The 25,967-nt window shown below is 35.8% G+C and overlaps 1 protein-coding gene across 4 annotated transcripts in view; it reads right to left on the bottom strand.

Annotated features, from left to right (window-relative positions):
- TOP2B (DNA topoisomerase II beta) overlaps positions 1–25,967 on the bottom strand; it is a 65,449-nt gene that overhangs the window by 26,303 nt on the left and 13,179 nt on the right. For all 4 annotated transcript variants that reach the window (XM_055706731.1, XM_055706732.1, XM_055706729.1 and 1 more), the window contains exons 2-13: positions 21,091–21,264; positions 20,340–20,430; positions 18,222–18,285; positions 16,812–16,957; positions 15,942–16,039; positions 14,283–14,495; positions 14,028–14,201; positions 7,653–7,754; positions 7,433–7,570; positions 5,807–5,945; positions 1,695–1,852; positions 863–988 (exon numbers count right to left, since the gene is read on the bottom strand). In XM_055706731.1, coding sequence (XP_055562706.1) covers positions 863–988; positions 1,695–1,852; positions 5,807–5,945; positions 7,433–7,570; positions 7,653–7,754; positions 14,028–14,201; positions 14,283–14,495; positions 15,942–16,039; positions 16,812–16,957; positions 18,222–18,285; positions 20,340–20,430; positions 21,091–21,264 — 1,623 coding nt within the window. The remainder of the gene's footprint in view (positions 1–862; positions 989–1,694; positions 1,853–5,806; positions 5,946–7,432; positions 7,571–7,652; positions 7,755–14,027; positions 14,202–14,282; positions 14,496–15,941; positions 16,040–16,811; positions 16,958–18,221; positions 18,286–20,339; positions 20,431–21,090; positions 21,265–25,967) is intronic.

Genomic DNA, 25,967 nt, shown 5'->3' with positions numbered 1-25,967 from the left:
AGATGAGGTAATCTTACAAAACATCAGATCCCTCCAAACCACAAAAAAACCCACTCACTGACCTGCACACATCAAAACAATGTCTGTTGACAGAAAACATAGAAAGGAACAGTTACTTTTAATTTGGATTCCAGACTGGACCTGGGTATAAAATAACCACCTGTGAATGGCACTATCCCTGAGCTAATAATAAGCTCTTCCAAGCCAAGTGTACAGTCGCTGTTCAAAAGTTTCTTTGCCTCTGCCATGTTTTCTCCGAGAGCTAGACAGCTCTCCCAAACACCACAGAACTGAACTTTTGTGGAAGAAAGCCAAGCCTGGCCCACAGTTCTCACTGGTGTTAAGATGCTTGATAGTTCAACCTCCCAGGGAAAAAAAAGTTTCACAAATATCCAAAGCATAGGATTCCTAGCCTTCTAAAATCTGAACAATAGATACACATTTAATGAGATTACCCAAAAATAATTGCCTGCATTCTTGTCTCTCCTTGACTTTCTAGTACTACTACCTCATGTATTGTTCCTTTTGCCCTTACTTCCAATGTATTTTTGAGTTATCAAAAGCATTCTTCTTTATACATGTTTTTATTATTACTTTGGGGGGTCTGTTACTGTGCAGCAAAGTTCAGTTGTTGATTTGGAGTAAACAAAACAACAGATAATACAGATATTATTCCCATAATAAAAAATACAGATAAATTATTCCCATAAAAAAACCTCACACATTAGGGGCTCTCTCTGCATATATCCATATTGTCCTAACACAGGGAAAGGTTATAATCATAAAAATGTAAGCTACCAAATTGCAGCAAAACACATTTTAAGAAGCTCTGTCTATTAAAACCTGTGAATTTCAGACTCACCTGATCTGTCATGATCATAATTTTTCCGTATCTCAAACTTTTCAGAGATTCTGGATCTTCATAGCTTTTCTTGTATTGTAGTCCAACTATTTTGATGATGTTGTTGATTTCTGCATTTTCCATAATCTGTATAGAAGAAGAAAATTTTGCGGTCAGTGTAATAAGCAGAAATTCAGAAATATCCCACTTTTTTTGAGATGGGCTTTATAGCTACTTTTTCAATGCACCCCTACCTCAACTCCATAATCTTTTTATCCCCAGCCCCCCTGCAGCCTTCACAATTGTAAATATTTCTTCTGTACATGCAAATTCTCAAGACTATACCACACACTTTCTCCTCCACAGCCCGAGGTCAGGAAGGCAGGGAGAAAAGTGCATGTAACAAAGTCATCTCACAAAACTGCCTTCTCTTTCCACTATTTCTATGGGCATCTGCCATACAACGCTTCTTACAGACAAATTATGGAGGACAGCAGAAGTAATGCAATGGGGTAATGCTGCTGCTACTGCCTCACATTGCAAGTCAATGAAATCATACGGCAACGGAGAGAATATAAAATTTTAAGTTTTTTAAATATTCATGTGAAATGTTAATATGAGTCATAGCAGAATTTCCTTCCGCTTGTGAAGAAATGAACTTTATCAACCCAATATATCATCTGCAGTACTACAATTAATATTTCCAGGCTTTAAAGTAGCTGGTACTTTATGAAATCCCAGCCACAAAATTTTCATGAAAAAGAAAAATTGAAGTATGAAGATACAACCCTAGAAATCAAAAATAAACAGGAGACATTCATGTCAGCTAGAAGGAGGAGACAAGACTACTTACCTGTTTGTGAGAAGCTTCTCGAACATTGAGAATTTTACCCCTGAGTGGGAATACTCCATATCTGTCTCTACCAATAACACCTAAGCCAGAGACGGCTAAAGATTTGGCAGAGTCTCCTTCTGTTAATATTAATGTGCAGTCCAAGGAATGTTTGCCACCTGCATTCCAGGAAGAAGTAGATGCAAGGCAAAAAAACAGAAAGCATAACTTTTAAACTCAAATAACAGAAATGCAATTGAATCAGCAGTCATGAATATTCTTTCTAGTCTCCATCAGGTAATTTAAACAGGCTGAATTTCTATTTTTAGGGATGGCCCTCCATATCACTAAAACTACACAAGAATGAGCATCCTTGCATTTAGCAATACACCATGGATTGCTACGGACAAGGAGCAAAATAGACAAAAAAAAATTGTTTATGTGCCTTTACCATTTCATTTTTCTAGCTGCAGATTTCTTACACACATACATTATGCATGCCCGAGTTATACACAGGGTTATTTCCCATTCTGCATTTCCCCTTTCCTCACAGTATATTTTCAGAAGTAATCTATTACATTACACTTTTGCAGGTTTCGTTTTTTATTGTCCATTGGCTGAAGCCAGGCAACTGTAAGAAAAACTTGACAGAAAGGCTAAAGAGATCAGAACACTTGCACTTCTTATACATTCTCAGATATTTATTGAGCAGAATAAACAAAACTTTACTAAAAGTGTAATTTTGATTCTGCAAGATAACACTGCATTTCGGTGCCTGTGTCCAGTGTGCTCAAAACTGGTATGACATATATATTCTGTTTATTGCAAGTGCAATAGTGGATTTGAGGTTCTAAATAATAAGCAAGTTCAAAAAAGGAATCCAGCCTTTTCTAAGGGTGTAAATGCTCATTATGCAGTTTTGCTATTTTATCAAGGCCAAATGGCAGGAAAGATGCAAAAAGCTTCCAAGCCAGCTGAGTCTTACCTGCTGTTAGTAAGATAGTTTTGAATATATTGGCATTTAAAATAGGTGCTTTGATTTGCCTTGAGCTGGTAGGTATACAACCACCCCACACTTCCTATTACACAGAACTTTCATTCAACATCTTTGGTCTTCTGAATCAGATGTATAGCTTAATATAATCTAAATTAAACAGCTATTCACACTGTAAAAAGAAAGTGTCAATAGCTACCACGCTATCAGCAAGGTGGAATCAAAATACCAAGAAAAATACTAGCCTACTGTTTTAGAATATATGAGAGATTCTTTTTTCCTAAATGAACTGCAGCAAACTCATCTGAGTATCAACCAGGTGCACTTTCTTCTGGAACAGCTGCAATCATTAGCAATTAATTTCATGGAAATGTAATGTGCCAGGTATTTTCCTGAACACAGCTGTAAAGAACTCAAAGAGAAAACCTCATGAACTGGCAGGTTCAAAGAATTATTTTATGCTTCACCAGATCTGGTAATCTAGCTGCTCCCTTACAATCCTGTATTCCTATTCCTGGTTCTTTATTCTTCCTTTCATTTCTACCTCTTCTCCTCCAACAAGCCACAGAACTATACATACCTCATCAAGATCTCAAGAAAGAAGAATGACCAGGTATAGGACTCACTCTTTTCAGCTGGGGAGGAAATCTGCAGCAAGTACATCGCTGTACAAGTGCATCTCTCTCTTATTCCTAAGTATTAATTAGTACCAATTCAAAAATTCAGTGGTACTTGGCACCCAAAGAACCTGTGGATGCTGGACTTCAGCTACAAATTCACCCATGAAGAAAAAAATAAAATCTAAAAACCACAGGAAAAATTAAAGCCAGAAGGGTCTGTGGCCAGACACTATTCTCTCCCACCTGCACTGGACTACTTCAGTCCAACTACTGACACCTGTTAATAGAAACCAACCCTGTTCCCTCATCTGATTTGTGGTGCTTATGAAAGTGTAATTCCTGCAATCAAATTTTGATTGAGAAAAAAATCCTGCAATATTTTGGGATCCTTAAAAATATTTAATTGTCCTGAAACACAACTACATGAAATAACACTACTGTGTTTTGCTGCCAGATTACAGATAACATGTATGAATGTCCTGAAGCAATCTCCCTTTAACTGTATCTTCATGCATTAGGTAAACGTTTTCTCCAACTTAGGGGAAAGTCTGAAATTCTTTTGAAAAGACGATTTACAACTGTGTAACTCTTCACCATATGCTTACTCACATGCACATTCATAGCTAACATTCATACGCAGAGTTGAATTTTTTGGACTAAGAAGCAGCAGTAATCATCACCTCTCACACACAGAAAGAGCATGTACCATGCTTACTTCATCTGACCCTGAGAATCCCCAAACTTTTCTGTTAAGGTCCAAAAGACATAAAGACTGACAGCTCTACAGTCTTTATCTGTGTACTCATTAAAGAATTTCCACAGCACTAGGACTTCCTTTTCCCCTGATGTCAAGAAACATCAAGCTTTTAGTCAGATGCAGTCACCAACTAAAGTTCACTGGAACATGTTCTTAAAAGCAGAGCAACCAACACACATGCAGCTACACTGAAGGAGTTACTCTTCTGGATCATCTTCTGCCCTCCCTTTCTCAATGAAAGCAGATTTTTATTGAGGTCACTGATCCTCTTTACAGCATTAGCTTAGTGCAACAAGACCAAAAAATTCCTATTGATTTCCAAGACCAAGTGGATATGTTACCTTCGGTCTTTAATAAGAAATGACTACACAACTTTTTATTTACGATCCTCCCGTTTAAAACATCTCTACCAGTATATATAACGTTACACTTCAGAAAGTCAGGCCAAGTGTGAATATGACAACACACATTGTATTCAGAAACTGAATGCCCCTCTGTCTTCCTGTGTGTCCACCCCAAATGTGCAACGCCTTCAATGTGAGAAACTTACTATGTTCCAGATCTTCAATAAACCAATATCTGGGCAAGCCTCCCTGGGAGAAGCAGAGTTCCTGCTCCCCATGTAACAATAACTAGGTAGCAGTTTACCCCTGGATAAAAGGGATCCAAGCCATGCAAAACTTTAAGCATCAGTGTTGAGCCCAAACGAATCCCTACATGCCTCCTTAGCTGATGAAGTTTCAGGGTTAATTGTATTAGCTCCCCTGTTAGAAGTTCTTCCTTTCCCTCATCCCTAGTGAAAAAAAATTAGTAAAAACTGATTTTGAAGCCTGGTTTCCAAAGCAGAGCTAAAAAAAAAAAAATCATGACGAAAGTGGATCCAGAAATCATTCACAATGTTATTTATGAGCGCTAGGCTTGATATCCATAAAACACAGCATTTCTCCAAGCACACAGTCTTCTAGACAAGAAAAATACTGGTAACATGCATCTGATTAAGGAATACAGATACAACAAGTAAAACACTAGATAAAGGAGATATGGTTATCAACTTCTGAGGCAAAATATGACATCTGAATAACTGGAAAAGTAATAAAATACTGCAGGAAAAACTCAATAAAAAATTAATAACCTGATCCAAGGAATAAAAAACAGAAAGGGAAGAAAATTAAACAGAACTCATCATCTCAAGTCATCTATGACTTGAACACTGGAGCTCAGGAAAAAAAGAAAGCCTCTCTACCAGTCTTACATGCTTTTAACCTACTTAAGGCACCTACCTACCTCACTGCAGTTTCTCTAGCTTTGCTTAACGTAAGGATGTATGAAAATCAACTAACACAGGCTGGCAACATTTCAAACTCCTTAGTCATATGTGCCCCTCAAATAATTCAAGGACAGCCCCCATTCAATTGCGACTGGCACAAAGATCACCATCTGATCCCGATTCCTATCTGTGCTAGGAAGCAAGCCAGCAGAGGTTGCCTGTTTGCCCTATACTCCCAGATAGGAACCTAATGGCATTTAAAATCTCATGAAAAAGGTCTCTTGAACCAGTGTTACTCATTCTCTACCCTAGAGAGGACACTGTTCCAAATACCAAACTCAAAATCATGCTTTAATTCCAGCTCTAGAAAATTTAGAAAACTAGAAAGGCTTTTATTAAAAAGATATACATAAGGATGAGAAATAAAGTCAGGTTTAAAATTATGATGTCTGTGAAAAAAAAAAAAAAAAATCTATGTAAGGTAAGTGTTCTTACCAGCATCGTTAGCATCATCCAGTTTCGGAATGCCCTTGATTTTACTGTGTTTCACCGATGAACATTTTTTGTTCAGCTGAGTTTGTGCCTTAAATTTGACCCAATTTAAAATACTCTCTATGATACCACAGTTAGAGGCCTGTAAGTAACAGATCAGAATTGTGGGTGAGAAAAATTAACCTTCACACAGCAGATTCTTATATCTCAATTTTAAGTCACTGATCTAACACTGGTCCTCAAGGCCCTCTTGATTTTTAAAAATGCAACATAGAAAAGGTCAAGGAATTAACACATACCTTACTGTTTAGCATTTTATACACAAAACCAAAACACAACATTCACACAGCTTCTTTTCCACCCATTGCATGATTGGTGAAAGGAGGAAAAGAGGACTGAGTCTTACGTTGTGTGGTTGATGTGCTGAGACATTTTAGGTATCAAGCACCTGTTTCCTGACTTTGACAGCAAAAAGTAACCTTATGGGATATTTATTGGAAATGACTGAAAGTGTCTGAAAGACAATCAAAAGCATTCAAGAATAAGGCTCTATGTCAACCACTTGAGAAACTGTTCAGTTTTTAAGAAACACATTGGCAGCAAAAATACAGCATACTTTCTAAAATAAAACTGTCTTAGGTTTGGTTTCACATCAAAAGAAAATACAAATGGAGGAAAATACTGTGAGCTTTGGCTTTTTGTTATCCCCCATAATAGAGTACTCATTGGTTAGAGGTTCTGCTGCACATTTAACACCTCTGGAGATCAATTTTCACTTCTGGGCATATTAGAAGCACTGTAAATCGAACCTACTGATAGAAATACAATATATATAACGAAATCTGAAGAACGAATACAAGATTGAGTTGTGTTATTTCTTCCAGTAAGTTCTCTAAGAATGTCAGCAGTGACACAGAAAAATAAGCCACTATACAATAAGTTGAGTTTTGACGCCAAGAGTACTAGCAGTGGCACCATTCTCCTTAGTACTGGAGTTTCCTTTATGTTACTGGCACTAAACAGGACTTTGTGTACTGACTTCTGACTAACAGAGTTTTACTTTTCCTTCCTTGTATAAAATAGTAGTAGAGGAAAACCCTCTACCATGTGTTTCTACTAATACATTCATTTAGAGTACCAATTCTTAACCCATCTACAGCCAAAATTTCTAAACTTGTTGCCTGACAATAATGATCACTTTGAATGCTACAGCCACAATTTTGCATTTCCTTTATTACTGGAAGAAAAGTAAACGTGACTTGTTCCCTCCCTCTCTTTTCGTTTCAGTGAAAGGGAGTAAGACTGACATCAATGAATAAGGTTGACAACATTCTCAACTTCAGAAAAATGTAACACAAAAAACTTGTCAAGGCCTATGTTTAGGCCACAGATGAGATGATCAGGTGAAGCTCGCTTTTAAATCCAGGGCAACAGCCAAAACACAGTCGTTGCATCCATTATTAAGGCCAGAGAATGAACAGAAGTTCCTCCATCCCATTTTCATAGTATACTAATGTCACCAGGGTACCATAATGAACTAATTAATCTTCTGCTACATAACATAAATGCATTCAATCCAGTATGTCAATTTCTGCTTCACAGAAAAAAAAAGGAGCATGATTTACTTACTGCTTTAAAAAATTTCTCAGATAGTTGGCACTTAGACCCAAAACTTTTAGGCTGCAACGTCATGTTTTCCTTTGTTTGGGAATCAAATGATGGGTTTTCAATCAAGCAATTAACAAAAACCCAAATATGATTCTTCACCTGTTGAAAACATAGAAACCAATTTACTCAACAAAATTACCACATTCATCTTTTTCAATATTTTTGTACAAAAGTTACTTGCCTGAAATGGTTTCACTGAAACTCCAGCTTTATTCTTCTTTTTCACCACTTCTATCAGTTTGCCCACAACCTGATCCACCACATAATCAACGTGCCTACCACCCTTAATGAGGGAAGAGACAAAAAAAAAAAAAAAAACACAAACAACAAAACCATTGAATTTCCTAATAGATTTTAGCCATATTAACAAAGTTCCTGTCATCATACTTCATGTGCATGAATTTCCTAATTTAAGTTGCAGCATAACAAAGGAAAATTTGTTTTAAAAGTTTCTCTTTCATGTTATTCAGTCTTCATACAAGTGAGGATGACAGATGTTACATGGAACAGAAGAAGCAGGAGACCTTTCATTTACTGTACAGTGGTAGACTGGAAATGTAGCTGCTAACAGCTTGTAACAGGATACAAAAAACTTAAAGAGTAGGGCAGATCTGAAAATTACTCTATAGCACTGGGATGGTACCTGAAACACCACACGGCTGTCAAAAGGTATCTTTTTAACAGGCACACAAATAACCTTGAACTAAAACCACCACACATTCATTCATCAAATTAAAACTTTCCCATTTAGTTCATAAAAAAAAGGTTCAAGAGTGCACCCTCATATACACAGCATCCATGCCTATTCCCTCCCAAAGGTCATCTCACCTTTTCTTAGCTGTATTTACAGAACTGTTTGAATAAACACTGTTAGCATTCTTTGCTAGCCTGGGGCTTATGCAAGGGAAAATGGAGAGCAAACTACAAATAGCCAACCACGAGATTCAGGAAACGCTAAAAGAACACAGTAAGATAACCTTAAGGAGACGAGTAGTTCTCCTTAAGACTCACCAGAGGCTAAACCTGCCCCAAATTCATACCTGATGGAACAACAAGAGATACACACAGAGCACGCAGCTAATCATAAGCTGGCAAACCAACCCCTTAGGAGATCACAGGGCAATGACTTGTAGCTACACAATCATGATGCCACCTGTTTTGTAGCAAACAAGCAGTCAGCTGGACTCCCTTACAATTGCTGCTCAAATGCAGAAGAAAAAAAAAAGGCTTATAAGCAATTTCTTGTATCATTACAGTGCAAAAAAAAAAAAAAGAATATATAGGATTTGCTTCCTCTGTTGCACTGTAACAGCTGAAAGTGAATCATTCACAGTGACTGTCACAATTCTTCCTTTTACCCTAGAAAAAAGGGGGACCGGGTACTGGTTATCCTTGCTTAAGGTCTTTCGAACTCGATATTTCAAGTGAAGCCATTACTGCAAGAAAACTTTTAGTGGAGGCAATGTATTCAGCTTCCAACTATAACAGACCCTGAAAAGTTCCCTTTTTGAAGCCATATATAACTCATGCTTTGCAATACAGCACGGTGATGAAAATACTATTTTCAATGTTTAAACAGTGGTTTTACTATTGATGAAATTCAGTCTCAATAGGGAAGCACTAAGCATTTGAACATCTTCAAAAGGTGCCCCAAAGCTTCTATCACCTTCTCTAGCTACAGTTCTCTTTGGACTTAAAACTTTAAACTAGCTACAAAAAAAACCCACCACCAAACACCAAAAAAATGAACAAGCAAAAAAAAAACCCAACAAACCCCAAACATACTGCTAGAAGACAAGTAATTTTGAGATTAAATTGCTTGGAAAATAAAAGCATTTCACATAAGTGTTCTTGAAAAAAGAGGTCTATTATAGATCTATTACATGCTAACAATGACTACTGATTTACATGTGTAAAAGGAACCTAACAATTAGGGAGTATATTCCACAATGCAGAAGTAATCTGAACCAGAACCACCAGTAAAGCCTAAACCAGCACAAACTTACATCACAGATAAAACAGATTAGGAACAACTAGTATTTGAAATTATGTATCCTCTAGTCTTTAACTCTACCGAACAACGACTACTGTAGTCTAAACTAACGGTGATAAGTATGCTTAAATATGTAGAAGTCCAAGGCAACACAACTTCCCTTACAAGTAAAGAGGCAGGCTTTCTTTGGAAAGATGTCAAAATTGTGAACGGTCTTAAAACCCTGGATATCTGAAAGCTGTTTACATTTTTGATTCAAATGCCTTCCTTTAAATTTATAGACAAAAAGGTACAAATAATAAAATGTTAAATTCTACTGGCTGTTACAGAAAGTTCACAATGCTTTCACTAGTATCTATTACCTTGTAACGAAGAATAGAGTGATGTAGGCATATGCTATACAATTAAAACATACCTAGGTCAGTGCTCAGTATTTTACACAGATCACCTTTGCTTAGTATCAGTGAATGCCTCATAAAAATACAGACTAAATAATGGTTCCTGTTCAGACCAATCTGCATTAGGATGGATGAAATAAAGAAAACATGTCTATGGAGACATTCACCATTAGGTAACAAACAAACAAAAAAACCCCTCCTGCTTTAAAGCTGTTTTAAAAAGAGAACTGAGGAGAAGAAAAAAAAAAGCTTTTGATGGCTATGAGGAAGTATAGAATAGATAAGAAATAAGAAATGGAAAACAATAAAACTAAGAAAAAACAGTAGCCAAAAAGACAGAGGAAAAGAAAGAACAAACAACTACCAAGCAAAACCCAAAAATTACGGCAGACTATGAGTCTGAAAAGAGTGAAGATCTAAAGTGGTTGAATTGATGGGAGATAGATAGCAGCTGTGTAATCAACTTCATGTAGAAAGTAGATATTTAAAAAAAAAAAAAAGAGTGGAGGTAAAGAAATTACTTAAGATGGTTAATATCATTAGTCATCAACAAACCAGTACTTGCACTTCAAAGAAACCATCTATGATTTCTGTCAGTCTCTAGAATCACCTACTAAACAGCAACAAAAACCACTAGTGTGTTTTAGAAGCACTATACATGTAAGTATTTTTCATGGCATTTCTTCTTAAAAACAAACAAACAAAAAACCTCCCGACCCAAACCTCCAAATACAGCAAAATTAAAACACAACAGGTTTTATTCACATATGAATGACAAGAGTTTCAACACAGGGAGAATTAAAGTGAGAGTTGATACATCAACATCCTGCCACTTCAGAGACAAATAAATCAATTTTCAAACCGTACAGAAAAGCTACTACAGGAAGATATCAAATGCCATGTTCCAAAAATTCCACATTTGAATGGCAATTTTAAAATGCGTTACTTTGACTCACCACATTACTGAAAACTTATGCTTACAGGAATATCTCAGCATATCTTTGTATTTACAACTTTAGCAATTTATTTACTTATTTATTTACAATTTTAGCGCTCCAAATATTTTTCTAAAACTAGCATCTGGCATATCAAAAAATAGCTACTTACCAGGCATCCTTGTTCTTAGAAGATATTAGTTACTCTAAGAGTTCCCCATTCCTGTGTCCATTCTTAGTGTGTAGCAATGAGTGAGGGATGTTCAGAGCTCAAAGTCGGGAACCTTTCAACCATCTCACCAGTAGGTGGCACATTTACCCACTATCGAAGCATAACAGCCTATAACTGCCCCAACTGTCAACACATTTTAATACAAGACTGAAAAATACCCTCTAAATCTAGAGGGCTGTCAGTGATTATTATGACTACTGTATTCTGAGAAAGAGTACCAAAACTGCATAACCTTCTTTTCCCAGAAGGTAACCATTACGGTTGAATCCCAGCCTTGCAGCCTTCAAGATGCAAGGGTATTGGATGAAATGCCAACAACTGGGATCTTAAAAATGAAGCTTAGATTGGCTCCTATACATATGCTATTGATATTGTCAGCCATAACGAACAGCCTCAATTAATTCTGAGGTAAGTCATATTTAAATTCTATGGACAGACAAATGGTTGATATGGTAAACAAATTCAGAAGCTAATTATAAAATTGAAGTTTTCAATTAATTAGCTAGACAAAATCTTATTTTCTTTTGCATTTGTTTTCTATTTATTTTATTAGAATAAATCTCAAAATGTCAAGCTCTGGAATTGTCCAGAATTTCTTGCTGAACTCCAGCAAATTTTAAGAGGTTGGGATGCTCCCTCCACCCGTCTGCTATCTGACACTGCATCTGATTTAGCTGAGCATTTCTGCTGAAATGATTAGTAGTATTAAGAATTAGCAGTGCCACCATATTAAAAATACCATTAGATTGCTACAATAATAACTGAAGTTTCTACTACAACTACTATTAAAATTCAGAACTTGAGAAGACCATATTTACTCAGTTACATACAAGTCTCAGTAAAGGTTATCTGCACAACCATAATAGCTACAAACATTCTTTCAAATGCTGCCTCAGAACCCGAAGTCAAATTCTGTAGTGGTTTACTGCGGCTAAATTGTGAATAAATAGGGACCTGGACAAGGTAACAAATTTACAAGAACAAAACAAGGGAGTTGTGCCTCAACATACTGCCTGACCTTCTACACACCCCTCAAAAAAACCCACAACCCATCAACCTAAAAAAAAACTTGTTTGGAATTTAAGGCAAGTTTGAAAAAGGTGGAAGGGAAGTTACGACTGGGTGAAATTTATCCAGAAACAGAAATGAAAAGCTTTCAGCAAACAGCGATAAATAACCAAAAAACAGCTGAAATGAGCTCCTCACCTGTTAGCAGATAAGGGAACAGGCAGTTGACGCAGTTAGTTACTAGCCATTATGTCTCATCAGTGGGTAGTTGCACATCAATTGCTGGTGAGGTGGTTCACCGCCCCGAACATTCCACATCCAGTCACACACATAAGGCATGGATCGGGAGAGTGGGAAAAACTAGAAATTACAACACTTACCTTTGAAGAATACACAGTACTTTTTCTATGAATTTTCTTAAAGAATATATGATAACAATGTATGTGTAACTGCACGATGGGTGAAAATTGATCCAAAAGAGTCAAATTCAAAATCTTTTGAGTAAGTGTATGCAATACATTAACTTAGGAGTCAATAAGTATTCAGTTTTTTCAAATACATTTTCTTAACCTGATATCAATCAGTATTACGTTTTTCTACATTGCCAGCTTCTTCATAAAGGTGTGGAGTTTTTTATTTTTCATAAAGGTATCATCTTTAAGGTCATGCTATTTTTCTTCTTTATGTTGCATAAAGAGGCCCGAATTAAAACTAAGTTTTAACCTTTAAACTACCAGATACATTTGTTATCCCTGGTTTTGACAAGTAGCAGATAAGCATTTAATTAAAATGCACACTTAGAAAGTAAATATTCTGCAATGAAATTAACTACCCCCCTTACCACTGAATGCTGGTTCAGCTACACTGAAAATCACACTGGAAGAAGTTACGCAGTAAAAATTATATAACACCAGAACACTGGTTACACATCGTCTATCACCAAGATTAACACTGATAGTCCTGGGCACTTGCCTAGACTTGGGACTCCACTTAGTGTAACCATGGGTGCCCATCATCCACTTGTGTTACCATTAGGATTTTCTTGTTTGACTCCTGTGAGCAAGGAAGGTTTAAGTGTCTGATTAAAAATTCTTATCTTTCTCATCTTTGGGAAGCTCCTGGTTAAGATTCCCTAAAAACTGCCTCATCAATGACTAGAATTGCTTGACTGTTAGATCACTCATCTGATGCAATTTGCGAATAGCAGAAACGACAAAGACTTTCTTTCACCATGGTGGATCCCAGATCCCTAAACCTGGGGTACACCAAACAGGCATAAATGAGAGTTGCACTAGTTGATTTCAGTTAATTGCCTCGGTGCCTGAACACGCCAGCAATTTGAGAAGCACGAAGACTGTACTTTATATGCTGAGCATATTGCTGCTTTATCATAACTGAAGACTTGCTATGGTATCATTTCACTACTACTACAGCTGCTAGTAAGTACAGAGAACACCTAGATCCTCTTATATAATACAAATAAAAATAACACAAAAAAATTAATTTCCATAGTTCAGGCCAGTTTTATACATCATAAAGCAATAAACGGAAAGCCATTTTTCAAGAACACCAAAAGCCATTTTTTGCCCTCCAAAACTTGCTGCAACTAATTTTTAAAGGATTTGTACATTTTTTTACCTTAATTTCAGAATTATTTTATTACAATATTTTAAAAAAGGAAGAATAAAATAGTTCCATTCATTTTATATTTAATTAATACCAGGTATTATGCTCACATAAGACATTGGTATCGCTAATAATGATTACTAGTGTTTTAAAAACTAGTGCATATTCAGAAATACTGCTATGAATGTATTTTGACTACATCCAATTGCTCTACCAGTTCCTCTCATGCAAAGGATTCTCTCACCTATTTATGTTTAGTAACTGAGATTATTTATTTTTTTTTTAATGAACTATCTGACTGGGCATAACCTTAGCATACATTTTTATCATTTACATTTTTTTATCATTTAATGTAACTACTCACCTTTGTGGTAGCTATACTATTTACAAAGCTGATTTGCTGAAACCCTTTTTCACTTAAAGTGAGGCACACATCCCATCGCTCATTCACAACTTCGTGAATAACTTTGAGGGCAACTCCAGTTTCATCCAGCTTGTCTTTTACATAAAGGTCTACATAACTGCGAAATCCATTTACCTATGAGTAATACAGGTAACAATTACTATTCTTCACATCAAATTTTCAGTACACTTAAGATATTTCAAATGAGGCTCTTACAGGTAATTTCTTCCCATTCAACATGACTTTGACGCCTTTGCATGACCCAGCCAAATCATACGCTCTTCTTGTCATGAGGGCTACAATATCCTTATCAAGTTTTTCCATTTTAAATTTAGATAGATCTGGCTGGAAGGTAATGCATGTGTAGTCATCACCATCGAAATGCTTAATCTTGGGTTCAGAGGTCTTCATCATATTGTTCATCCAAGTCTTTGGAAACAAAACATTTTAATGTTAGTTTACAATACATGATATTCTCTGTTCCATTTTTCATCTGTGCTAGGATTGCAAGAGTTACACAACATAAACTCAGACTTCTTTTAGAAGTTTCATCTTGTAAAACACTATGCATAAAATGAATTGCTTTATCAAGATTTGCGCAAGTATCTGGGACAGTAGATTTGTGGTTTCTGTAAATATGCAGTTATCATCACATTGATGGACACAAATGCAAATAGAGCCCACCACAGAACTGACTAAATTAGATACAAGTGAACTGGCTAAACAGTCCTTATTGCCCACCAGTTTAATGCTTTCAGTCTGTAACACTTCTATAGAGAGGTTTATTAGCCCCTGTGCAGAGATTCTGTAGTCTCTGAGATAGCATCTTTGTGGCTGTACAGTGTAGCAGAGCATGCTTCTTGACAAACCAACTTGTGCAGACTTGACTCAGGAGCTTTGGTATTGTTCCCTCTTTAAGAACATGAGCACATTTATAAGACCAACCAGAATGCCTACTCACAGCATATATCAAAGTTGTTATACTGTATTTTCACAATTTTTGAAAATATAGGAAAACGTAGCGCTTACATCTAAATTGTAAAGCATGTCATTTTCAAGAAGTACACTCAAAGCTATATTAATTTTTTTTGGCAATCAGCAGAAAATACTAAGTTTTTAAAAAGTCAGGTAAAACCATCAAAATGTATTGTTTATGTAATGACATGGCAGCATAACCAGAAATTAATTATTTGTCCAAAAAAAAAAAGACAAAGAAGCCACCAACTGGAAAAGATTCCAAAGCCAAGGAATCTAACACTCTTAGAAGAAGAGCTTAGTAAAATTCTTTTAGCAAGGTGGCCATCTCAAAGCTTTATGTAGTAGATCACATTACATTCAATCCTTGGACTGCGTCAATAATAACAATGAGCAATGGGTTCAAATGGGGGGGGGGGGGGGGGGCCTGCACTGAAGTCCAGCTAATGAAATTCATGACTGAATACTAAAATTCATGACATAAACACTGAAAAATCTTTCTCTTAACACTACAGAAAATTATCTAGATAATTGTTTGCACAGCTAAGTAGAAAGATTTTTTGACAAATTATGTAACAGCAACTACAAAATGTTTCAATTAAATATATTCCTTTTCACAGGCACATGAATATACTTAGTTTTAACAGAAGATTTTTTTTTCATTTTTAGTTACCTAACACTCCCAAGAAAAGTTATTACTTAATAAAAAAATCCCAGACAAATTCTAATACATAGAAGTACCAATTTTACTGACGGAACTAATCCAACCTGTAAACTTTACACACCTGTTTGAATTTTAAATGATTCATTTCATGAAATATTCATTAAATATAGAAATCATGTTACATTTTAATTTATAATTACAGCAAAGAAAAGAAAAATTTGAGATCATTTCTATACCTGTTTAAAGCTGTGTTTGTATTCCTTGCAAGCAGTTTCAACTGTAAACTTTGTACTAAATATGTTACAAAGTTTTGCACCATAGCCATTGCGCCCACCTGAAAAAACAACATATAGTAAGTTATTACAGCAGAACCATATTTATGGTATACAGAGAGTATGCCAATAAAGCAAAATGTTCCTATGTAAGACAAAAGTTGGGCCACATGTCAACGGCTGTCAAAGGATGCCGCAGATGGAGTTTCACACTACCTCCAATCTGGTGCAACTGCTTCTGCCTCAAAATGAGCAGTTTGCTCCTCCCCGCAATGCAAGAATGCTCCCATTGCTTCCCATATGTTGATATATCAGTTGCTTGCTGAAAAGCGAGTGACTTAAAAACCCTGATCCAACTGAAAACTATGTCACGATCGGATCCACGTAACTGCAACCACACATCATAATATGGGCAAAATATACAAGGTAGGACAGAACAAAACTAGCTTTCATTCGTGATTCACATTAGGGTTACTTCACATTTAGAATAATGAATCATACCATAATTTATTAGATTTATTTTTCCCTTCATTTCAAGGGCACAAATGTTTAAATGCTTACACATGTTATAATTAATATATGAAAACATGTTGTTTGTTACTGAATAATGAGTATTGACATTAAAGATGTAAAGGTAAAGTTCTCTATAAACACTGGTGTTAAGGAGTAAGATTTTTTTCTTTCAGTAATTTTACTGTAACAAAGAGCTATAGCAATGGTGACTAATTAATCATCTGATATGAAACAGAACAGAAAGAGAAAAAGAAGAGAAAGCATACTGAAAGGCAAACAATGGCTTAATCAAACAAAACCAAGTATGTTAAATAGTCTTGCCTGTAACTTTTTTCTCATCATCATCATAGTTGCTGGATGTTAGTAGCTGGCCAAAGATTAAAGCAGGTACATATACTTTTTCTACTTTGTGTTCCACAACTGGTATACCCTTTCCATTATTCCATATGCTGATAATGTTTGATTCCCTATAAAATAGCGAAGACATTAAGCCAATGAATGTAATCTTGAAAACAGACTCCTGCATACATTTTACTGTTTAAATAACTACATAAAATACAATAAAAGACCATATTCCTACTACGTTTATTCACAACTATCAATTTCTATTACAAAAAAACACTTCACTGTGCTTATTAGATGTCCTAGAAGGAGTATAATTGTCGATATGACAGTATTTCATATCATAAAAATAACCCCCAAAAATCTGTTCAAAGAGCTTTCACTATCAGCATGATCTGCAACAGCATCCTGAAGTTTACTGACAGAATTATGCTTGAGTCAGAGATGTAGCTTGTTAAGTTTCACTGAAGTCCACCCAGACACAGCCAAGTTATCATCTGTTTAAAACTGTTACTTCCCAGTTACGATGAACAGTAACTTATTTTATGCATCAATGCCAAAATCCATCAAGGTCTGGCATCATTAATACTTGTAGCTCTCACACAGAATTTTCATTTTGGAGTTTTAGAGAGTTCAAAACCATGACAGGTCAGGCAGATTTACACTACATTCCCCTCTCACTCCATGATAAAAGCAATTTTCTCTACAGAAACTGATAATGCACTGGAAACTTGCAGAAAAATTACTTCTCAGCATGTTTATCCTAAAGATTAGGTGTGAAAATTAGGTGTCTAAAACAGTCAGTATTCAGTTAAATGCCACTGAAACGGTAATGTTAAAGGAACCCAATCAACATCTATTTAACTATGGTGGTACTTATTAGGAAACATCTTCTCGTATTCAATTTTTAAAAACAGTGGTAACGACATATTTACAATCTGCAGTTTCAATGTGATACAGCTAATCCAAACGTAATCTTATCCTAATGCTACAGGAGTTAACATAGAAGTTCAAGAGATGCAGAATCATGTTACTAAACCTCAAGGTTGGTATTTATGAGTAACCTGGCTGGTTATAGTTATGTACTGCCAAGCTTTCATCTAATCATGAATGTTATAACCTTCTGTCTTAAGTTTCATTCAATCAAACATTAGTGAGTGGTTTGGGAGAGCAAATTATTATAAATTTAGAATGATAGTACTTACTAATAACCACTTTTAATTCACCTTTTCATCTTAAAATATTAAATATTTTTAGATTAATGGAAGTAATTCAAAAAATACTATTTTGTTTTAAAAAAATCCAATTTCATTTAGTAAAATCATTTGTACAAATGTGAACTACAATAGCACTGGTAGGGAAAATAAATGAAAACATGCTTTTACTTACGGATCAATGGATATTTTAATACAAGTCATATTCTTGTCCCTCTGCTTATTGTCAGCAGCATTTACTATGAAACAAAGCAGCACAAATTAACACTTTTTAGGAGCAATAATTAATTACTTGATTGGTAAAACTGATTGTATACATATTCCACCACAAGATACAATGGTCAGGTATTTCTTAATCTGGCATCTCTGTGTATATTCTTTATCATATTACTGAAGTCTATAAATATGACCAAGTATCTGCAAAAATGTATTTTTTAACCTTCCTACAACTACTATTTCTAGCAGTTAGACTATCTTAGAAATAAATATAGAAGTGTATTTTGTGAGCCTGTTCTTGTAACTATCCTTAACATACTGAGCATTTTATTCTTCCCTTGCTGTACTTACGTTAAAAACTCTAGAAAACTGTATGTATCAGATCATCTTACACATCCTTTTGCAACTGAAAACTAATCTTGAAAAAGTCACATCCATTAAGGGTGTTTTGACTGCAGAAGTTATCTCTAAAGAGCCTGTGAGACTTATTACAGTTCTAAGTTAGTTCGTAAACAGTTTATACAGTTTATGATCAGAAGAATGATAACAGGAAATTAGCATTTGATCAGAATTTAATTAAACTGCACTCCAATGTATATTAACTACAAACAACAGAAATCAGACATGTCACTATTAGCCACCTAACCATGAAAACACATTACAATCATTTTCAGCATTTGTCTTATCACCTATAAGATAGATCAAACTAAAACCCCAAAACACCAAGGGACAGTATCTTAATAGATTATAAGGATCTCAGTGTAAGATAAAACATTTCAAGGTGCTTTTGCTAAAATCATTAAGTGCAGTTTCATTCAAAAGCATGCACAGCTACAATGTCCCATTTTGGTAGTGTTGTTACACTGACCCCTAGATCTCAAACCACAGTCTGTGGAGAACTTACTAGTGCTACATAAAGAAGCAACAGGCCACACAACACTAGGGGAACAATATAATAATGATCTCCCTTTTGAATGGGACAAGATGGAAGTGGACTCCCTCCTGTGAAAAGGCTGTAAATTTCATCTCTGAGGCAGCACTCAAAACAGAAGTGATGAAAGATTTTCATTCCCATATTACTAAAATTGAACGAGTAAAAAATAAAAATAAAAAAATTGTTCCCTTCCACCTGACAAAGATACAGTCTTCATTGCCTCTAAAACAGCAATGCTGTAAAGCACAGATTTAGAGGTGTGGAGAAGTTCTGAACTCAGTGAAGGTCATGACAAGATTTCCATTGACCTCAGCAGACCATAAATTAATTTATGATGCAAACCCAAACAATCTTTACAACATAACTTCATAAGACATGATTAGCCCAAGATTACATGCCAATTAACCCAAAATATCCGTTCAGCAGACAGCACACTATTCAGATGCTGAGCATCTCTGCTGCTGGTGAGCCTTCAGTGTGGGCCTGTCAGCAAGAAAGTATCATAAACTAGTAAGTCACAGTGACTCAGGCACTTCAGAATTTTCTAGAATTCATTTGTTTGTGCCTCAGTCACCATGTTTTTTAAATGGAAGTATGATACTTATTCATTTTTAGATTGTCTGAAGTCTAGAAATGATCCATGCAAGAAACACCATCACCACCACTATCATTCTGTACAGAAGGAGGTAGTTTTAATGATTAACAAAATGATGATCTAAGTTAACACTTGGACAACTTTCAGTTGTCTTCTTTCAAAAGAATATCTTCCTTCAAATGTTACTTGAAACTGTGGTGCTTACCAACTTTGCAGATTAAAAGTCTTGTAACAATATTGATCACAAAGAATGATCTAGTTTGGACATTCAGTAACAAATATTTACACTTTCTTAAAAGCTCAACTGAAAACTCTTCCCTCTTTAAATTGTTCTATAATGCTGGGATGCACTAAAATGTTAATGCAGTGTAGCTCAATGGGACTCTAAGTCTGTGATTTAAACTTGGATACTAATTAATGTGCTTTGAGAGCACTCAGAAAAGTGCTCTCCATAATGCTAAACTTGGATACTAATTAACGTGCTTTGAGAGCACTCAGAAAAGTGTACTCCATAATGCTAAAGCAACATTATCATTAAAAATACTTACCGAGGATTTCATCAAAGATCTTGTACAAGCCTGGAACAAAGGTAACTTCTCTGCAATTCATTCCTACATCTTCATCATAAACCCACATTAACTACATGTAAAAAAAATAATAAAAAAATTTACTGTCTTGGTAAACCAGTCTATGATTCTCTAATATCTATTTACTTCAGGAACTTTACTCTTCCAATCTGATTGTTGCTGTTATATGAGACAAAAGTAGAAGCAGAAGTTTGGCAAAAATTACAACTGTACCCACAAAGACTTCCATAATGAAAATCCACTATTTTCTGCTTGGTGGAGAACTTCAACAGTATAGACAGCAAAGTTGGAAGCAATTTGCAACTTCACAAAAATGGCTGAAAAAAGTGCCAGCAGGTGGCTTAAATTCTCTGTTCTCTACCTAAACAAACAGACCAAAGCATTTTTGGACCTAGAGCAAATGCTACTTACAAACATGTATATATATTTGCATGCACATAGGCATGTTTGCAAACACACATAAGTGTGTGTTTATATTTTGACTGAAATTCAACATTTTCTGAGTGTTTTCTTTCCAGTGAATCAAGCACTGCTTTAAAAAGTCTTCTCTTGACCCCTTCCTACACATGCATACGTAAACACGATCACAGTTTTTAGCATGATAATTCAGAACATTCAGAAAAGTAGAGACATACCTATTTATTAACCAGAACAGTAATTTCCTCTTTAAAACAACAAACACTGTTAAAACTGTAAATTTAGTGACACATACCTGAGTCAACGGTTCAACTGACCCAATGTAGGTATCTGGACGGAGGAGGATGTGCTCAAGCTGAGTCTTTTTCTGATAAACTCTCTCAACAGACATCTTCTTTGAAGTGTCATTTTTATTAATGCTTTCTGAGTCTTCCTTTTTTGAAGCATTGATCTGATTATCAAATAATGTCTAAAAAAAAAAAAGATTCCAACAATCAACTTCATTCACTCAATCTGTCACTCTCTAGATATAAACAAAACCTGACAGATTTAAATGAAATCAAAACTTGACATATAATTTAAATGTTGTTTTCAGATGTATTAAGATCAAACTAGCTTCTCAATAGAAAAAAATTCAACAGATTATACAGTCTCTTAACAAATTGTAACACATTCAAACTTTAGTGATTTACTAAGCATGATAAACCAAAATAAGGGAACAACAATATATTACCAAAGAGCCACTTCCTCAGGTTAAGTATTTGTATCATTCATTTTGTGCTTAAGCATTTGAAACCACTGAACACCGTTCTGAAAAATCACAGTAAAACTACTTTTCTATATTTGACTTCAGACATTCATTCAGTACTGTAACGCCTCTCCTATGGCTTCTCAATTGTTAGAGTTCACATTCTCTAACTGAAGTAATTAAACCTGATACAATCCCAGTTTAGAATGTTTCATGATGAAATAAGCCAAGGACAGTAAAAAAGGAGAATCACAGATTAATGTTGGAATTGAAACAGAATTCAAGCCTAATGTGGCTGGAAATGGTGCAAAATGCCTCAACTGGAAGAAGAAGCAGTGTTACAGAAAACTAATGCACCTTTGGGGGAAGGATAGAGAGATTTGGTACATTTTTCAGCAAGTTTTTCCTGACAAATACCTCCTTTCCACTGAACTAAACCCACACAAAAGGAAAAGTTAAAATCTCTCCGAGCAACCAAATGCAGAAAGTCCCATTCTGAGATAATAAGAGCATATCTACCAAGAGACTAGGTATGGCATTTTACAGTATACGTTTTTACCTCTAAATTGGAATTATCTTAAAAATACCAATCAAACATAATTTGAACTCACATGATATACTTGCCTGGCTAACAGACATAACAGAAAAAAATTCTGTCACCACCTGCCTAATACCTGAAATGGTCTCTTCCTCTTACAGGGGGTTTACCAACTTTGAGGCAGGTGTTACATGACCAGACAAATAATGAGGACAAAACCCACTTGACACTCAGGTAAATATTTCACTCCCATTTAGCTGTTCCCGGTAAATCTCTGTATAAAATAAATACAGGCTAAACTCCCACCCTGGATTAACCAGTCACCATGTAACTTTCTCAGCCAGAAAAAAGCATCAGCAGTTCTCTCTCAATCTAGCCTTCGTTGCAGCCTTGGACAGCAGTGAAAGCAAAGGGTAGGAAAGCATATAAGCACAGGAACAAGGAGCAAAGAATAATAAATTCACCCAAACAACTTCAGCAGATTCAGAAAGGCCAAACATAACCTACAGCATACAACTAAAGGATAATTCTCCCTGTATTATTCCAATTTGTCTTCCCAGTTTCTACTATTTAAGCTTTGATGCTTCCCGGCTCCCACCCACCCACCCCCTGCCAGCAGGCACAGGAATAAAGCATTACATTCTATTCAGAACAAAGGAAATTACCTTTCTCTTCCAGATTTAGAGATCACATTTTTCTAGTTTATTTATGGAAACGCTACGAAACATGTACTTCAAGAACCTTTGAGACAAGCAGACCATGTGCACCACTGATGTAAACAGCCGTTTGGCCATGAGTAAACCTGAACAGACAAAATGAGAATCAAGTCTTCTCTACTACCCAGTCCTGTAACTGACAACACCCAGAATAAGAGGGGGAAAGAACCCAGGGGACCCCACAATCTGCACCACGATTACATGCAGCAGAGAGCACTAGCTCTCACGAGTTTTATTCTGAAGCACATCACATCTCCCACCAAACAGGGAAGCTGCAGCATGTATTGCGAGATTAAAGTGTTTTAGTATCCAACTTAATTTAGCCTCCACACTGTCATTTGGTCTTAAAGTGTGACAACCTCACCACCATCACCCTAAAAACATTAGCCATAGACCTGCTAAGCAAGCAGAAAAGAAAAAGGACTTTGCAAATAGATAGATTAAACTGTTATACAGAACAAGAGGAATGAGAATTGTTACTAGAGAAGCACTGCCAATACTTGCAATGTAAATTTTATTTCATTTCATTGGAGATGTCCAAGCTTCCAATGAGTTTCACTGTATGTGTTTATATATATTTATATATGTATCTTTCTAACCTCACAGGCTTCACTTTATGATCATCCTTGACATCATACCTCATCAGTCACCCTTAGCTCACTTACAGATTCCACAGTTCTGTTAGCACTGCTTTACTATGTTCACTTGTTCTAATGGGACCAGTGATTAGCAGGAAAAGAAAATAATACTTCTCAGATTAAGTAGGTGTTGAAAGAAGGGAAGAGAGGAAATGCAATTCACACAGAAAGCAAGAGAATTACAGGTGTAAAGACCACCAGAATCTTCTTCAAACAGAACTATTCAATTTGCTCCTATTCTTAGGCTCCAAGGTTTTATCAGTTGTCACGTACATCAGTACTGTGTTCTTATGATTGTTCTGAGACAGTTCTCTAAAATGCCTCTACTTGTATGCATGACAATCCAGGAACACGTTAACATGGAATGAGAACTCAGATCTTAGGAAAATTGCGGCCTGAATTTATTAGGCTATCTCCAACAGCTCTACTTGTGCCACAACATGTTTGCAAGAGTCAGTAGGTTAGAAAAAGCCCATTTCATCATGACTGAATGACTGCCTCTAGATTGTGAAAAATCACTACAGAAAAGAATTATTGGGAAGGGATTCCTACAAGCCATTGCCTTCAATACAACACTAGGAAATGTGTCTCGGTTTTCCAGTGGAAGTCTTCCTGACAGCTTGAAGGAGTTTATAATTTCCACCTTATCAGTAAGAAGTGTTTGGAGTATCAAAACTGTATCTTCTGTTGAGATGCTACTGACAGATTGTCATCACTGACAGCGAATAAGAGGTCACAACTAGACAAACTTTGATGCCCAACAAGAGCTAATCCTGCAGAAGTGTCACTTCTTGGGGAGTAGTGAGTTTGCTTTAACCTAGCAATAGTAAAGAACTTCTGTTACCCTACTCTCTGTGACAGCTATGTCTATCTTTCATAAAACACATTATCATGTTCCAATTAGTGTGTTAAGAGGGGAGGAACCAAACAAAGAAAGGATCTGCATAACACTTTTTCCTCCTGGTCAGTGATTATTACAAAAAAAAAAAAAAAAAAAGAAAGAAAAAGGAGAAGAGTAGTCTTAAAGAACTTTAATTCTATAGTTTTTACTAAGACATCACAAACACCTTTTCAGTATGATCTACTTAAACATTTAAATTTTATTGTCACTGAGCAGGACAGATTTTATTTGTACAATCCTCCATTATTATTATAATCCTACAATAAACTCATATTATAAACACTTAAAAATTTAACACACTACTGAAACACAAGCATAAAAACAAAAGCCAGAAAGCATTCAATACACAACATAATATTATTATGCAGGCATGCAAGCGTCAGAAGTTCGCTGAACTGCAGTTTTCCAGCCTTTTGGGATGTGCTGGACTCAAACAGAAGACCAAGCCGAATCCCTGTATCTCCATCTTGAAGGACATTTTTAGATTTCAAGTGATGTTTAGAACTCATTCCAAAAAGAGAGAAATTCTTCATCACCAAATCCATGACATATCTATGGATACAAATATCCAACAGTCTTCCCATTACTTTTTCCTTGATAACTTAACAAATAAATTTTAAAAAAGTGCTTTCATCTGCTGAGTTTCTACTAAAAATTCAAGTAAATATACCAGGAAAGCTCCCCCACCCCTTTTTTTTTTTTTAACTGAGTAAGCACTGAACTGCAGTGTTACTAAACTGACAGTCTCTTCTGTATATTTTGCAATTGTCTCAATAATGCCTTTTGTATTCTGTCTTGTACGAAGTATCTTCAGTGTTAAAGCTCCAATAACACTTTTCAAAACAGCACCAGCTGTTGTTGCACGAGAAAACCCCTAAAGAGAATTAACAAAGTGTCACAAAGGGCTTAAGTCTTCTGCTTCACAGTAAGTCTGGTTTTTGTTTGGTAACAGGTTACCCAATTTTCAGGGTCTGTTTTGCAAACTTCAAGTTGCCAATTTTCAATATTATTTTTTTTTAGACACCCTTTGACATTCCCCACATTCTGGTGACATTCAAGACTTTACAGATTCCAAATAGTCTTTCATGCTTCCTAACCCTCCAGACTGATGACAAATATACACATCCACATACATGTATAAGCCAACAAGATGACCATCCCTAAGTAGTTTGGAATGTTGTAACCTATTGCACTGTGCATTCTTCTTTATAGATACCCAGTTACACTTCATACTGAGCTCTCAGATACGGCTAGCATTTTCAACACTTAACACACACAGCATAGTGGTAACTGTATGGGAAAACATACCGATTCTCAGTTAACAGCTGCTGCTGCTCAGTTTGCTCTATCAAGACTATTGTGTGTGCTAACATAACTATATTTCATTATGGTAACTACTTTCTCCAGTATAACTGCAGAGTTTCTCTTTTGGAGATGTTTTTGCTGTAAATTTGCCTAGTACTGTGTGAAAGCTATAGCCGTTCTTCCCTTTTGCGATCTCAGGAGTCAGAACCCAAGTAGCCTTTATTAGATTACAGTTTGGCAACAAGACTTTTACTGTCTACCTTCAGCCTAAGAACTCATATACTTGGGTTTGGCATCTTCTTTCTTCACATTTTGCTTTTTTTAAT

The sequence above is a fragment of the Falco cherrug genome, chromosome 4 (assembly GCF_023634085.1).
Source record: "Falco cherrug isolate bFalChe1 chromosome 4, bFalChe1.pri, whole genome shotgun sequence".
NCBI classification, from domain to species: domain Eukaryota; kingdom Metazoa; phylum Chordata; class Aves; order Falconiformes; family Falconidae; genus Falco; species Falco cherrug.
Note: the sequence above shows the minus strand (reverse complement) of the source record. Positions and strands in the feature narration are given on the sequence as shown.